Source organism: Leopardus geoffroyi, chromosome E3, assembly GCF_018350155.1.
Source record: "Leopardus geoffroyi isolate Oge1 chromosome E3, O.geoffroyi_Oge1_pat1.0, whole genome shotgun sequence".
In the NCBI taxonomy this organism is placed as follows: domain Eukaryota; kingdom Metazoa; phylum Chordata; class Mammalia; order Carnivora; family Felidae; genus Leopardus; species Leopardus geoffroyi.
In genome coordinates, this window is record NC_059340.1 from 7,762,501 (window position 1) to 7,779,139 (window position 16,639).

General features: G+C 54.3%; 3 protein-coding genes and 1 long non-coding RNA gene across 4 annotated transcripts in view; all 4 read left to right on the forward strand.

Annotated features, from left to right (window-relative positions):
* LOC123589750 overlaps positions 1-2,230 on the forward strand; it is a 12,720-nt gene extending 10,490 nt beyond the window's left edge. The window contains exons 2-3 of the long non-coding RNA XR_006708447.1: positions 1,587-1,666; positions 1,828-2,230. This is a non-coding gene — a long non-coding RNA (uncharacterized LOC123589750). The remainder of the gene's footprint in view (positions 1-1,586; positions 1,667-1,827) is intronic.
* Positions 2,231-6,275: 4,045 nt separating this feature from the next.
* LOC123589737 (mucin-3A-like) lies at positions 6,276-7,831 on the forward strand. Its single transcript, XM_045462277.1, is given in 2 exon segments — positions 6,276-7,343; positions 7,346-7,831. Coding segments are annotated over 2 exon segments (1,080 nt in total). The 5' UTR covers positions 6,276-6,748; the 3' UTR covers position 7,831.
* Positions 7,831-9,727, forward strand: LOC123589734 (mucin-3B-like). The gene is given in 2 exon segments (XM_045462272.1): positions 7,831-8,290; positions 8,292-9,727. Coding segments are annotated over 2 exon segments (1,164 nt in total). The 5' UTR covers positions 7,831-7,861; the 3' UTR covers positions 9,027-9,727.
* A 3,251-nt stretch (positions 9,728-12,978) lies between these two features.
* LOC123589743 (mucin-3B-like) lies at positions 12,979-14,995 on the forward strand. Its single transcript, XM_045462288.1, has 3 exons — positions 12,979-13,386; positions 13,713-13,787; positions 14,648-14,995. The coding sequence occupies exons 1-3, from the start codon at positions 13,326-13,328 to the stop codon at positions 14,749-14,751; spliced, it is 240 nt and encodes a 79-aa protein (XP_045318244.1). The 5' UTR covers positions 12,979-13,325; the 3' UTR covers positions 14,752-14,995.
* Positions 14,996-16,639: the final 1,644 nt, after the last annotated feature.

The following is a 16,639-nucleotide window of genomic DNA, read 5'->3' on the forward strand; positions in this document are numbered from 1 at the left end:
GGACGGTGAGCACTTTGACCTAACCTCTCCAGCAAGCCTGACTCACTCGCGGGGAGAGAGGGAGTGACCTGCCCTTGGTCTTATTTTTACACTTTGTCCCTAAACATTGGCTTTTGAGGGGTGGTTCCAGCCTGTACTTTCCCGGATTCGTGTCTTCCCCCAGGTACCTGTGACAATGGTGGGACCTTGGAGAGAGGCCAGTGCCCCTCACTGTTTTCCCATGAACTGCACTTTAATGTCACCTGGCCTGTGGGGTGAGGTGCTGGTGCTGGAAAGGGGTCACTTGGTAGGTGTCACCAATGATGGGGCTAACCTCACTACCCTCAGCCCCAGTCTGCCCACCTCTGCCTCTTCTCCCCAGAAGGCTTCTTGTCTGTCTCGAACCCTGCCCGGGGCCATTTTCATTTCTGGAGCCCCCTCTGGGTCTCGGTTGTACACGCGCGGCCTCCAGAAAGGCTAAATCTGACGCAGTGGCGCCTCCCAGCCCCAGGGTAGCACGGTGGGACAAGTGGCTGAGGCGGTTGCTGCCGTGTTGCTTCCTTTCCAGGTTTCTCACGAAGGCTGGGGCCCACCATGGGGAGGCGGCATTCTCCAATGGCAGCAAGGGGACTGCCTCCAGCAGTTTTCGAGGGACTGTCCCTTCCCCCGGTCAGGTGGGGCTCCGCGAGCTCGGGAGGCAAAGTGGCCACTGCCCCAGCTCAGAATGCACAGGTGTCACCTTCCCCTCCCGGGGAGGCATTCAGATGACTAATACCTGCCACTAAATGATTATTAAGTGCCACAGGAGAGATGTCGGTAGCAAGCACCATTACATTTCGGGAATGAGAGAGGTCACTTCCTGATCACACATGGCTTCCTGGTGGAGGAGGAAAAGAAGCAAAGCCATGAGGATTTTCCTGGGCTGAGAGGAAGAGAAAGGGAGGTGGACGGGGTGTTACTAGCGTAGGAAACAGCTCAGGCAAAGGCCTGAGGGTAGGAAAGCCTGAGACGAAGAAGCTCGTTGGCTGGAGTAGAAGGAAGTCGGGGAGCAGAGGGAGGTAAAATGAAAGGGTGGATGGGGAGGAACCAGGGGCCTGATGCTGGGTTGGGACCCATCTCCCCGGGAGCCCGGTGACCCCCTGCAGCAGGGTCCGTTCGCCTCTGTGTCCTCAGCACAGTGACTGGCATATTGTGCTTTGTTCCCAACACTGGTGCTTGACCATAAATCCCATCCCGCGGAGACTCTTCTGAAAAACAACGAATACCTTTCCGAAAACAAACGTTTTCGTATTGTGCCAACTGGTCAAAGATGTTAAGAGATCGAAGTAGAGGATCCCAAGAAGGGCTCAGCTCCCCGTGGGCTCCTTCTCCCGAGCCTCCTCTGCTGGGTTGCTGTCCAGCCCTGGGCACGCCCTCCTCTGGCTGATTTATCTTTTTATTCCTTTGCTCACTTCCCCAACTTGACCACACACACACACACACACACACACGCACTCAGAGGCCAGAGAAAGATGCAGCGCGACCCGAAGAGGCCAGGTGCGTGTCTGGTGCTTAGCCAGCCCTGCTTGGGGAGTACCCACAGTGCCCCATGTTTGCAATTCCTTCAGCGACTCTGGGTCGTGACGCGCTCGCCCGTGAGATGTGAGAGGCACACACCTTCAAGGAGCTCCCAGTGAGCCTGGCATAGGTGAGCTTGCCAGCCATCCCCCGGCCCAGTCCCTGCCCCGCAAGTCTCGGGTCTCAAAGAAAGAGAAGGATTCACAGGGTTCCCCTTGGCGAAGACTCCAAGGCCTGAGGGATTACTGTATGGAATTTTATATTCATAATTTTATATTCTTTTCTTTGTAGAGAAGCCCCCAATTGTGGCGAATGGCACTTTGACCTCTGCCTTCAAATATTTGCCCCTGGACTCAAGTCCTTTCCTACACCCATCTCTACCTCCTCCGAGCTTTCTGGACCCCCTTCACTCTCCAGGTCACCGGAACAGAGGCACCATCTAACTGTGTCACCTTGTGCTGGAGCTGACGTCACCTCCTGGTCTGAATTCACATGGGAAAGCCATTTCTTGACTGAATGGGACTTCCATGGAAGAATCCACTTTCCTGGGAAGCAGCCTGCATTGAAATTATTATTGTTACTGGCTTTTTTACTGATAGTAAGCATTCATTTTTAAAAACTGTGGTAGGGGCGCCTGGGTGGCGCAGTCGGTTGAGCGTCCGACTTCAGCTCAGGTCACGATCTCACGGACCGTGAGTTCGAGCCCCGCGTCAGGCTCTGGGCTGATGGCTCAGAGCCTGGAGCCTGCTTCCAGTTCTGTGTCTCCCTCTCTCTCTGCCCCTCCCCCGTTCATGCTCTGTCTCTCTCTGTCTCAAAAATAAATAAAGGTTAAAAAAAAAATTAAAAACTGTGGTAAAATATGCATAACATAAAATTTACCATCTCACCCATTTTTACCTGTATGTTCAGTGGTATTAAGTACATTCACATTATTGGGCAACTGTCACCACCATCCATCTGTGTAGCTCCTCTCATCTTGTAAAACTGAAATTCTATGCTCATGCAATAACAATTTCCCGTTTTCTCCCCCCACTCCCTCCTCACCAGCCTCTGGGAACCACTATTCACTTTCAACAGTGATCTCAATAGAGATCATTTGTCTCTTGGATCGCGAGTCTCTTGTAGACACAGTTGGAGCGTGAGTTTTTACCCATTCTGCTCATTTCTGTCTCTTGACTTTAATTTCACCTTGGAGGACTCCTTGAAACATTTCTTGAAGGACAAGTCAGTGGTCATGACCTCTCTCAGCTTTTGTTTATCTGGGAATGTCTCTTTTTTTAAATGTTTGTTTGTTTTTGAGACAGAGAGAGAGAGAGAGAGAGGGAGAGAGGAGGGAATGGGCAGAGAAAGAGGGAGACACAGAATCCAAAGCAGGCTCCAGGCTCTGAGCTGTCATCACAGAGCCTGATGTGGGGCTCGAACTCATGAGCTTTGGTTGTAGGCTTTCAGTCCAAGTCGTGGTAAGGGCAGGATGGAGACAGGGAAGAGAAAGGGGCAGAGGGAGTGAGGGGAACAAGTTTTCACCTCTCTCTCCTGCAGCTGGGACTGAAAATAAGGAAAGGCTGTGAGAGTCAGCCCCAGACTCCAGAGTCCAAGGTCTTGACCAAGTGTATTCCCCATCCAGTTTTGCTGCTTCTTGGGAGGGGGGTGGTGCTGGGGAGGGGAAAGGTAGGGTCCAAGGAACTGCTCTGAGTGGCCCAGGTAGGCTGGGGGCTGGGTTGCCAGCAGCTCTCCCCATCTGACACCTCCTGGGCTAGTCTTGTCTCCTTGATGTCTTCCCTTCCCACAGCAGTGAGGTCAGATACCTGGAGGAGGGGGAGAGAGGAGTGAGGTGGGCGGTGCAGAGGTGAACCTGTGCTTGGCCCCCACGTCCAGCAGGGTAGCTAACCGTGCCTTTCAGTTCCTGCTGGGTGCTGCTCTGTGCGAAGGGCTGCTTCCCGTAGCTGCCCCCGGTTCTGGCCCCTGCTCTGCCGCTGCACCAGACCCATAAAGCTGCTCAGGCTCCTCGACTTCCTCAGGGTGCTCAGGACCTCCACGGGGGCCAGAGGTGAGGGGGGCGGGCGGGAAAAGGGCTGCAGCGACCCTCTGGATATTCCAGGGCAGAGGTGTGTGTGTGGGGGGGAAGTGACTCTGAAGCCTGAGGGGAGGCTCAGGAGGGATTCCTCAGAGCTTTGTGTGCAGGGGGCACCTGAGACGGGGGAGGAGGAAGGAAGCCGGGTCCAGCTGGTGCCACTCTCCATCCAGGACCAGGCAGGTGGCAGGTGCAGGCATCGGGAGGGTGGGCATAACCTCTTTCCGGAAGAGTGCTCTTCCCACTTTGATTTGGTTTCCTGAGCCCCCACATCTCTTCTGTCCTTCCCCCCACCGGCCCCAGTGCTCCCTCCTCTCTGGACTCTTCCTTTACTTCTGGTGGTGCTTTCTCCATGATAGCCTTGACTCTGCCCCTGGAGACGTCTCCTCTCTCTGGAGACGTCTCTGCCTTTGGTCTCTGTCCCCTCCTCCAGCTCTGTCCCTATCTCTCCCATCCCCCACCCAGCCCATGTTTCTGGGCACAGCTGTCATTGGCAGGGCTGGGTTGGGGAGGGATACTGATTGCTTCCAAAAGGTTGGGTGTGTACCATCCAGTGTGAGGTCCAGGGCCTTCTCTCTTCTATTCCTTAGGAACCCCACAATTCCTCTGTATTTCCCTTTCCTCTGTCTCCTGGGGTCTGCTCCTGAACCCCAATCCTAGACCTTCCTAACCTAGGAGCCCACAGGCCATCCTCTCACTTACCTCTAAGGCTACCTCCTGGCTCTAGAGGCTCCAACCCAGGGATCTTCATAATCCTCACCCCCATCTCCCTGACACACCCAGCTAGGCTGAGAAATGAAACCCCAGCTCTCAGAACAAAGATGTATTGAGTCCAAGGTGAAGAGGAGGCTGATGCTGAGGAGGTCTGGGCACTTCCTGCTTACAACCACTGTGGCTGCAGGAGTCTCCCCGCCACTCAGCCCCAGCATTATGAGATCTCTGACCCTCACTCTTACCCCCTGTAAAATGGGGTTGATGATTATCTATGGAGTGAGGGGTTTATGTTTGTAAACTAATTAACCCAGTGGTCAAAATAAAGTGGGTGATAGAAAATATGTCTGTTTTCGTTAACACTTACTGCAAAACCTTCAGATTTTTGGGACCCATGCCTATCTGTTCAGTCATCACTTTCTGGAAGCTTCCTTCTCTGTCCAGTCTCTTGGCCTACTAGTGTGGTCCTCTCTCCCTGTCCTTCAATCTCAATAAAGTCTGAGCCTCAGTCTCTGGTTTTCCCTTTGCAGCTCTCCGTGCAGATTTCCCCTCTCTGACCCAATGGCTCCTGTGTCTATGATGTGTTCCCACCCCCAGCCTGGGCTTGGCTGGGCTCCCTTGGAAGAGGAAAGTTAGCCCAGACAGCAGTGTGTCATAGGGAGAAGGACAGCAGAGAGCCAAAGGGTGGGACTATGGGTGGTGGAAGAAGAAGGAACAGAGTAAGGGAAAAATGCATGTGTGGAGAAAGGGGTGGGGTGGAAGGACCCTCAGCTGAACCTGCATGTTTAGCACAGCCATCCCAGGGCTAGAAAGTTCCCACTCAGAAGAGGAGGGCAAGGGACCGAGGGCACCCTCTTCAGAACCTCAAAGGCCCTAGCCCCAAGCTGCCTCTGATGGAGGGATAAGCAATGGAACTTCCTACCTTCTGTGATACATATCTGGAAAATGGGGTAGTAAAAAGCTTACGTGGTGTTTAGAGTGATGAAACAACCTGCAAATGAACCCCTCTGTTCTCTCGTCAATACAGGCACTTTCCCCACGGACGCATCCACTTCCGCTGAGCTTCTCCCCAGAGCAGAAGTGGCTCACACCGCTCTCAGCAACTCCCCATGCTCCAAAGGCACAGCAAGGTGGCCACTCAGCGTCCCCAGCAGGGCCCCTCCAGCTGCCAACAGTAGGGAACGCACACTTAAAATTTCCACCACCTCCCCCTACTTTAAACCTATTTCTGAAGCAGTGCTCAAAACTACAGTCAAGACCAACACCTCAACCATCCCAATGTCCAAGTTTGTCATCAAGGCTGAAACCACTCCACCCACCCTCATTGTCTACACGAGCACCATAAAGTGTATCAATCCCACGAGCCTTATAATCACTGCCGCTTACCCTGCCACCACCTGCATGACTCCAACTACCACCAAGAGACTCACCTCTGCCATGATCTCTCCTCCCATGACCATTACCACTCTGGGGAAGACTCTCACAGCCATGGCCCTACTCTCTTCCTCTGTCCCAACCACGCACACAACCTTCCATATGCCCACATCCTCTACAACTGGTAACACAAACAGGATTAGCCTGACCACAGCAAGCATTCATACAACCAGGTCTCTTACCCCAATCATTGCTTCTACCTCTATTGCCCCTTCTCTAACTGCCACGAACATCTCGGCGACAGTGACTGATCACAACTCTTCACCCATCGCCAGTACCATCTTGATTATGACCACCACTTCACTTCCTAACACCACCGTTACATTTAAAACAGCGACTGCCACCACTCATGATCCCACATCAACAAGCGCATTAACAACACCTACAACACAAAGTGTATCTGCTTCCACTGAAGTGACTGCCACGCTAAGTACACCAACAACAATCGCTTTGAAAACAATGAGCTCCACGGAAATGAAGCTTACTCTGATGAGTGACACCGGCAGGGAAACTCTCATGACAGAAACTCCTTCAACTTCTCCAGGCATGTCATCAATCACCCCAACAAATACAACTGTTTCTGCCACATCTACCACCTCTGAAACCGCCCTGGAACCCATTACCACCCACCTGACATTCACAACCACAGAACCACACTTCTCCGCTGCAGCCACTACACACACGGGGAAGACAACCATCACACCTCATGCCACACCCCCTGGAAAACCACACTTATTCCTACACAGGACATTTCCACGCTGTCTTTCATGACAGAAATTACTTCTCCTCCCACAATCACATCATTAATTACTCCCAGGAATACAATCAATTCTCTGACATCAACCTCTTCTACCCCAGTGACTGCCAATCCCTTGACATCAGCCATGAGTATGTGTCTGTCTTCTCCACCTGCCCCATCCACAAAACCAGTCTCCAGTTGGATCACAAACATTACCCCTATATCTACCTTGATTATTACTCCCTATAACCCACACCATGTCCACCCCTACATCTCCCATTAGTACTGACACCATAGCTGCAACTGAAATCACCACTCCTATCAACACTTCCACCATTGCCACCTTGAACACAGCCTCTTTGCCCACTTCCTCCACTCTAGAAACTGCCTCCGCTACTACTACAATCTTGGTAACAACAACCACCCCTAAAATACCACACAGTCCTCCAGGAGTCACTTCTTCAAACATCTACTCTACAGGAAGCACGACCACATCAGCAATAACCCCATCTCCCACCACTGGTACCCCAAGGTTAGCCGTCACCATAAACTCATCCTCTGTTAGTACAGGCATGCCTGCCTCAACACTGACAACCATCACCCCCACATCCAGGGGTACCAATGGTTCATTCATTACCATTCCTGACCTCACCTCTACAAGCACTGTTTCCAAAATGTCCACAATCCCCACATGTATCATCCCATCTCCCCCAGTCGCCCAAAACACAGACACAACATGCAGTGTCATCACAACCTCTTCCACAAGGCTTACTATGGCGCCCATGCTCACAAGTACCCACAGCACTCCCCCTCCCACCCTTGCTACACACACTCCAGTTACATATGCAGGCTCATCTCCACGTCTACCAGCAGCAATGGGACCATTCGGACAGAGAGTACTACCTCAACTGCAACGAGCACAAATACATCACACACAAATGCTAAATCCACCCTGGCACCCACTACCACTGACACACACACAACATCCCCGACCACAGGACTACCCTCTTCTACTAGATTTACTACATACACAGGCAAGGTGACTGTCACACCTTCTCATGCCACATCCACCTGGAAAACCACACTTACTCATACTGGGGATGTTTGGACACAGTCTCTCACCATGGGGATTACTTCTCCTCTTGCAACTGCATCATCAATCACTCCCATGAATATGGTCAATGCTCTGACATTTATCACCTCTACTCCAGTCACCACCAATACTGTGACATCAGCCATGAGTATGAGTCTATCTTCTCCACCTGCCCCAACTGCAGTCAGTCTCCTCTTTGACAACAAACACTACCCCTTTATCCACCTTGATTACTACCTTCCCTAGTACCCATGCTCCATTCACCCCTACAGTCACCATGGCCACAACTGAAATCACCACTCCCACAAACACTTCTATCTCTGCTACCTCGAGCACAGCCACTTCACCCACTCTCTCTGCCCCAGAAACAGCCATGACTGTTACTAGAATGTTGGTAACACCCACCCCCACAATATCACACAGTACATCTTGTGTTTCTCCTACACTTTCTTTCCCTACTCTGAGTACATCTACAGACGCGCTAACTACTTCTTTCGGTACTACTATTTCCTTTTCAATACCCACAACAACAATGTCCTCTTCTCTATCCTCCGCCAGTGTAAATTCAATGCTCATGACCACCCCTGACTCTCTTCCTACATTCTCACCTCTCTCTGGTATGGAAAATACAGGGACTTCTGTCACTGCTTTCACTACTCTTTTTTCATCCGAAACTACAAGAACTTCTCCAACCATGTCTTCTCTAAAAGACCTTTGCGACTGAAACAACCACCACTTATTTTATTTCTTCTACTACCCCATGTCCAGAATCTATATCAGTTACGATGGTGCCTGCCTCTCCCACTACTTCATGTATGGAAATGGGTCCAAGTAGTGAAGTTACTTCGATGCCTAACATCCCAATGTCAGTGTTCGCCTCTACTACTGAGATGGCTACCTCCCCTAGTTCCACCAGTATGACAACTGTGTTTCCTAGGCATACGGACACTTCTGCTTCCGTTCTGGAAACTCATCCTACCAACAGCATAATGGATGCTCCTAGTTCTATCAGCACTGGGACTGTCCCCAGTTACACGGTTTTGATAAGCACTCAAAGACCCACCAGTGGAAGCTGGATGAGCACCAATTCTGTAACCGTCCCATATATGCCTGCCTTCATGAGCCTCCCACTGACCATGAAACCAAGCAGCAGGTTTCCAACTGCCATGGTGACTTCAATCAAGTTGACTCACTCCACCCCACCCACCATCAAGATTCCAGAAGCACTGGTAGTCATCTCTCAGACTACCACCACCTTTATGTCACCCAGGGCAACTTCAACCACTACTCAGATGACCACACAGTCTAGACTGAATACACCTCAGGTTGGACCTACTGCTTCCCTGTTCCGTCTTCTCTCTCCCCTAATAAATTTCTGTGTCACCAAGGGCAAACCCTATCCTGAACTTCCCTTTCTTACTGTGTTGCCCAGGCACCTGTGACCATGGTGGCGCCTGGATGCTAGGTCTATGCCACTGCCCTTTGGGGTTCTCTGGGGACCGCTGTGAGCTCCAGGAGATCAGGTGCCAGAAGGGAGGTACATGGGATGGCCTCAAGTGCCACTTCCCTAGCATCTTCCATGGCTACTGTTGGAGTTTGTGGTGGAAGAGGTGGATCTGGGGGAGTTGTCAGAGCCCTGCCTTTTGCACTTTCTCCTGGGAGGTGCCACTGGCTCTCTCTGGGCCCAGCCCTGCAGTCGCCTGTTAGTATTCATGCCATTTTGCCTAATTCTGCCATCCTTGCCTTCTCTCTCGTGCTTCCCTCTACCTCACCTCATGCCTCTTTTTCACCCTCACCTCCAGGAGGTGGTTGGGACACACTCCTTCCTGTGGTCTCCTCCCAGTCTGGGCTGCTCGGAGCTGTATTAACTTCTAATTGCCACTGTAACAAATTATTACAAACTTAGCGGCTGAGATAATGCAAATGTATTATCTTACAATTCTGTAGAGTAGGAGTCTAACGTGAGTCTTACTGGGCTAACATCAAGGTGTCGGCAGGGCTGTGTTCTTCTCTGAAGGCTTTAGGGGAGAATCCATTTCTTTGCCCTTTTCAGGTTCTGAAGCCTCTCACATTCCTGGTCTCAAGGCTCCCTCTCTCCATCTTCAAAGCCAGCAACATTTCATCTCTGTGTCTTTCTTTTTTTTTTTTTTTTTTTCAAAAATTTTTTTAAGTTTATTTATTTTTGACAGAGAGAGAGGCAGAGAATGAGCAGGGGAGAGGCAGAGAGAAATGGAGACACAGACTCGGAAGCAGGCTCCAGGCTCTGAGTTGTCAGCACAGAGCCTGACGCGGGGCTCGAACTCACAAACTGCGAGATCATGACCTGAGCTGAAGTCAGATGTTCAACCAACTGAGCCACCCAGGCGCCCCATCTATGTCTTTCTTCTGTAGTCACATTTTCTTGTGACTGACTCTGACCTCCTGTCTTTCTCTTCCACTGTTAAGGACTCTTGTGATTATGTTGAGCCCACCCAATAATCCACGTTAATTTTCCCATTTTAGTCAGATGATTAGCAATTTTAATCTACATACAATCTTGATTCCCCCTTGCCATGCAGCATAACATATCCAGAGGTTCTGGGGACTAAGACATAGGCATCTTTGGGAGCCGTCATTCTGCCCCCCACTGAGGCAGACAAGGGAGAGACCACAGGTCTGACTGCTGTGCCTTCTTACCTCTAACCTTTTCCTCACCTTGGCACAACTTATCCTAGAAGTCCTATCTCCTTTCCTCCTACCATTCATTCAGTCTTCAGGGAACATGGAGAGGAGTGATGGGATGAACCTCTGGATTGTGGTGGTGGCAATGGTGGTGAAGTGACCAGAACAGGGCACATTGTGCGCAGACACTGTGGGTGCTGAAGGGGATGTGGAGGTGTCTGTTGACCAGGAGATCTCCCCTGACCTCAATGACAACACTTCCAAGGCCTACGAGGATTTCAGCGACACCTTCTGGGATCAGGTGATGGGGAAGGGGAGGGAACTCAAGGGTCTTTCCTTGAAGTTGAGCTTGGGCATCTGGGTGCACTCAGGTCACGAGGTTCAGGTGCAAGTGGAAGTGCAAGGATCCTGGCATTTCGGATGCAGAAGATTTACCAAAATGTGCAAGGATTCAAGGATGTGGAGATCCTGTCCCTGAGGCAGGAGACCTTTTTGGGGCTGTGGAGGTAGTGTTGGGTGGGGGAAGGAAAATGAAGGGTGGGGGAATGGAGAAGCCATCCTTTCCTTTTGGAATCAATCAGATTTCAAAAAGAGAGAGGTGGAGGTAGGACATAGGGGAACTAATAACTCCATGGGGAATTTTTTGGATCATTTTCTGTAGTCATTTCTCTGTAGGAGAGATGCCACCTTCCTTCTGAAGCATGGTTGGAAAGAGAGAGATTACATGGGACATGCAGGGAGGTGGCACATAAAGGCTTATGGGAAGCCTGGTGTCTGGACAGTAGCTGGTTTCTCTCTGGCTGGCACCTGGCCTGCTGAGTGGTCAGCCCGCGTGAGGCAAAGTGCCCAGGAGGGCCTGGTTTGATAATGGCTTGATGCAAGGCAGGAGAATGTCAATCATTCCTTGTCCTGCCTTCCAGGCTGACCAAGTCAGGGATGCTGGTGGGTCCTGAAAATAATGCGTCTGGAATCCCAACTCATTGCCTCTGCCTTCCTCTCACACCAGTGCACTTGTGGTTGGTCCTGGAGGTGACCTTCTAAAGACCTATGTGCCCCAGGCCTGGGCACCCTGTAAGACACCCAACCTTCTCGATCCCCTCAGGAATGGCAGCATTGTGGTGCCCTTTAGCCTCCAGCTGGAGAGCGAGTATGAGAAGGTGAAGACAGTCTTGAAGGAGGAACTCCAGAATGTCAGCCACAATGGGGGCAGCTGCCAGAGTGAGTAGCGTAAGCCAAGACCAGAGGGAGGGGTTGGGGCAGAGCCACCAGCTTGGAGAGGAGCCTCTGGGCTCCGGTGCCAGCCCTGGGGTAGGTCTACAGCCAACTGGGCCAAAGATGGGGTTAAGGAGGGGCTAGTCCGAACCTGGGTGCTGGGGAAGACTCCTTGAAAGTTCTGCTCCAAGTTTTCAGGATGGCTGAGGATGCTTGCTTATTCAGGGGAGATGAGAGAGGCAAGAGTCACCTTCCCTTGCAGCCCCTCCATATGTCCCCCACAGTGGCAGAGCCCTCTCTGCCCCTCCCCAGGCTTCCCTGCTCTGCTTCCCTGTCCCTGACCCTCTATTTATTTATTTAAAAAAAATTTTTTTTTTAACGTTTATTTATTTTTGAGACACAGAGAGAGACAGAGCATGAACGGGGGAGGGGCAGAGAGAGAGGGAGACACAGAATCGGAAACAGGCTCCAGGCTCTGGGCCATCAGCCCAGAGCCCGACGCGGGGCTCGAACCCACGGACCGCGAGATCGTGACCTGAGCTGAAGTCGGACGCTTAACCGACTGAGCCACCCAGGCGCCCCTCTATTTATTTTTTAAAAGTGTGTGTGTGTGTGTGTGTGTGTGTGTGTGTGAGAGAGAGAGAGAGAGAGAGAGAGAATGAGCAAGCAGGGGAGGCGCAGAAAGAGGGAGACTGGGAATCCCAAGCAGGCTCTGCACTGACAGCGCAGCTCAATGTCATGAACTAAGAGATCATGACCCGAGCCCAGTTCAAGAGTCCAAGGCTTAACTGACTGAGCCACCCAGGCGCCCCTGTCCCTGACCCTTTAACCTCCCTCAATTCCACCTGTGCCTGTGTCCCCCCCAGCTCTGTGTTTTAGGCCTGACTCCATCAAGGTGACCAACGACACCAGGAAGGAGCTGACCCTGGAAGGAAAGGGTGGGCAAAGGGCTGAGTGGCCCCTGGAGGTCGTGACTCTCCCACCGCAGACATCTGCCCATTGACATTCTTGGGGAGGAGGGAAGACCTTTCAGGAGGCAAGTGGTGTGGCCCCGGCAGGGCTGTCCTTCCTGGAGCTTATTAGCTTCTCACCTGAGGACCAGCAGGGAAGGTGAGGGTCTTAGGGGCCGACCCTCCCCTCATCTAATCTCAGGGTCCACTCCACCACACCCCACCCTCGGAAACGTAGTTTCTCCCATCTGTTTTCAGCGTGATTATAACCAGGCCCCTGAATAGAGTGGATGAGGTCCTTGTCTCTCTGCACCGGCCTCCCACCTCCAGCCATCTGTCGCCGCGCCACTGCCAAAGGCTATGGGGATTTCTTCTTCCCTTCGGTGGAGGAAAACCGGCTCCGCTGCGTCACCAAATGCACGTCGGGCGTGGATGGCGCCATCGACTGTCACCAAGGCCAGTGCCTTGTGGAGAGGAGCGGTCCCGCTCGCCTCGCCGGTGAGACCCTGAGCACCCGCGGGAGCCCCGCCCCCTCGCCCCTCACCCCGGGGGGGCCCCGGTCCACCTGCCAGCGCCCGCGGAGTCCAAGTGTGTTAGCCGACCCGCCCAGATGGTGGTGAGGGTCTGTGACCTGTGACCCCCTGCTCCAGCTGCTTCTCCACGGACACGAGCTGGTTTTCGGGCCCGCGCGGCGAGGTGGCTGTCGCCTGGAGGGCACTGGTCGGGGGGGGCCTGACGGGGGCCGCGGCTCTGCGGCTGCTGGCGCTGAGCATCTTCGTTGCCCGCTACAGCACAGCCGGCCGAGGCGGAGGCGGGGAGCGCGTTGGGGGTGGGCGTGAGGGCGGCAAAGGGGTCCCCGCTGGCGCTGTCCTGCTCTGCCAGCGCGTCGCCCCAACTCAGGTCCTGGGGCGGCGACGGATGTGCGATGAGGACACTGTGGGGACGTTTTCGGACTTGGGCTTGGAGGACGAGCGAACAGGTGAGTCCTGCCTCCCGGGGAGGGGGGCAGAGGCTTCCCTGGGCGCCACTGCGGGCCTGGGGAGGACCCAACTAACTACCTCCCTTGCCCGAGGCAGACACGGACCTCCTGCCGGGAAGCTTGAGTAGCCACTTCCCTCGGCACCCCCCGAAGGAGGCGCGGGTCCTGCACGCGCCATCCCTACAGGGCAGGCACTGGGCACAGGAGCCCCCCTCCCAGGCCTTGCTTTCCCCACCCTTCCTTCCCTTCTCTTTTCCTGCCCCTTTCTCCTCTCTTTCCTCCTGTTCTCCCCCCCACCCCCCGCCCGCCCTTTTCTCTCTCTCTAGTCAAGGATGAAAACTTCCAGGTGGCCTTGGGGGACGTGGACATCAATGTGAGCGTGAGGGTGCCAAGGGGGGATGGTGAGGAGCTCTCCCAGATCCAGAAGCCCTCCCGCCAGTCACCAGGGCAGGGGCCGGGCTAGGACCAGGAGGCCGTGGCTTTCCAGCCAGTCTGAGCAGGGTGGCTCCCTGTTCCCACTCCCTCTTGCACACATATTCTGTGGCGGGTGCACATCCAGAGACCTGAGGTGGCCTCGTCCTTGCTGTGGGCCCTGCGCCTCCCCCTCCCCCCTGCCCCCTGCCCCCAACGGTAGGAAGGAACCATACCTACCGCATCCGTTTTGAGAGATGGCCCGGGGACTCGTGCAGCGCCGTCTCCCGGTTACCTTGGGCAAAATCCGACCAGCCCCGATCCTCATCCTTCTCCCAGCTTGGGTGAAACCCACCTGGAGACCCGGTTCAAACCCAGGCTCCTCCACTGTGGGACCTCGGGCAAGTCAGTAACTTCTCTGAACCTGTAAAATGCTGATACCTTAAACGATTGTTGCAAAAACTAGATGTGCTCCGGCAGATCTCTGTCCCAGTGCAACTTCCTGTGTCCCCACATGCTTCAGGGGTCTCGGACCTCAGTCTCTATTCTTCTGTGCGTCTCCCTATGCCTGTTCCCCACCCGCAGCTGGAACCACCCTCCCTCCTGCTCCCTATGGAACTCCTTGCCTCGTCCCTTGCCCCCACCCTTAAATCTCCCCCCTGTGAACCCACTGCTTGACTCACTCCATGCCCCAGCCCCCAGCCCCAAGTCTCCCCCAGTTTGTCCCTTCCCCTGTCTTTATGACTTCAGCCCTGAATTCTTACCCCTATCCCAGTGCCCCCATCCTAAATCCTCCCTCCTCCCCTGACACCCGGTTTCCAGTTATGTACAGATGTCCCTTACCTCTCAGGCCCCCCGCTGCTGCTTCCCAGGCCCTGGTCTCCTGTTCTGAGGCTCCATTCCTTCTCCCTCCCAAGGACACTGGACCCCAGTTTTCCGGGGCCTCAAGAATGAGCAGAAGTGGAGCCCTGAGATGGAGAAACCCTCTCAGCTCCTTGGCCTCATTCCTCTGTCTCCCCTGTCCCCTTCCACCCTTCCTCACCACTCCCCTCTCCCTAGCCTCGCCCCCATCCCTGCAGTAACCTCAGGGGCCAGAAGTCCCCAGCCTTCTCTGCAGGAACATCTCATGTGCAGACAGGAAGCCTGCCAGCCTCCAGTTCTCCCGTGTGAACACAATATGGCATTTCTTGTAAAAGAAGTTGCTCTGTGTCTTTCTGCTTCTTATCTCATGGCACCTCCACTTGGAGAACAGGGACTTCCAGAGGATACATGGGAGGGCCTGGGAACACCAGTTTCTCCCAGCAAGCAAGGAAGGCATCTGTGGGCTGTCCTCAGGGCCATGACTTTCCTCCTAGAGCTCGGGGCCTGTTTTCTTAGAGAGTAGGTGGCTGGGGGAGCCACCAGTTCAGCAGCAGGTGGGGGCCTGTTGGGTTTATCCTCTGTGCACTTCCTCCCTTGACATAGGAAGGTCAGGGCTGGGTCGGGGGGTGGGGGGTGGGAGGCCCAGTCTATGTCAGCTGCCATTTGCATTGGTGGGTAAATCTGGTCTCCCCAAAGCTCTTGGGCCTCCCCAAGCTTGGGTGGCAGACACACTCACGCCAGAGTCTGCCATGCTTTGACGTGGGCCCTCCCATTCCCACGACTGTGGGTAGCTGGACTGGAGCTGAGGGTGCTTGGGGCTGACAGAATGAGGTTCTTTGGGTAGGGGTTTGGAAAAAGCCCCTGAGATCTTTGCCCTGGACAGGAGAGGGACTGGCGTGGCTGGGGGTGGAGACCAGGACCATAAAGCCTCAGGTGTGAATGGGAGCCCCACCCAGGAGAAGGGTTGGTGGTTGCGAGCCTGGGGGGGGGGGGGAGGCACTGGAAGTTTGGAAGGGGCCAGCTTGAGGTGGATGATGGAGAAGGAAGGCTGGAAGAAAGAGGGGCTTCTCAAGGGTGGGGTGCAGGGTCCTTCACTCAGCCTGGCCTGTGGCTGGCCGGTCCTGGAAGGACTGTCACTCCTCCCTCCATAGTTACCCTCTCCCTGCCATTTCTTGGCCCCCGCCCCTTGGTAACCGTCAGACACTCTTCGCACCTCTGGCCTCCGGTCCCTCCCTCTCACTCTGCCCCACCCATGACTCTGGCTTCCGCTGGAGAGACCCTGGCTGTGGGCGGTCAGCTTTCCTGGAGTTAGACGGGAAGGTTGATAGGTTGCCCTTTGGCCAACTCCCTGTGGTCACCACACACCATCCACCCAGCCCCATCACCGCACCCCTACTCTGAGCCAGGCGCTGACCTTCCCCAAGGCAAAGATCTCCGGGGTCCTTTAAATAGCTGGATCCCTCCCTGGGAGCTCTCATTTCTTGGTCCCTCCTCATGAGGGAAGACTTTGCGTCCAGGGCCCCATCGGGAGATGCTGGTGATCTGGATCCTGACACTGGGTCTCTGGCTCTGGGCACCTGCCCCAGTGACACGGGGTGAGTGAGACCGGGGCTGGCACTCCCTGGGGGGCCAATGCATGCTGGCCTCAGGCAGGGTTCAGGTGGCTGGCTTCCTCTTTTCCCTCACTCCCTTTGCAGGGGACGGGGCTGCCAAAGAGCTGGACCTGGGCTGTGACCTCATCTTACCTTTGGGGGTGCTAAAGGGGTCACTCTGGAGACATGTGGGTCCAGAGCAAGGGGCATGGCCTGTGTTGTGCAGTTGATGACCTATGCCAAGCCCTGACCCGGGGGCTGAAAGGGGGCTGGCCTCCCCCCGTCTCCCCTCTCCAGCCTTCCCCCTGCGGGGAATGGGGACTTCTTCTTCACCTGGATGGTGGCTTCTGCCTGCCTTTGTCCTGTGGCCTGCATCTGCCCAGGAGGCC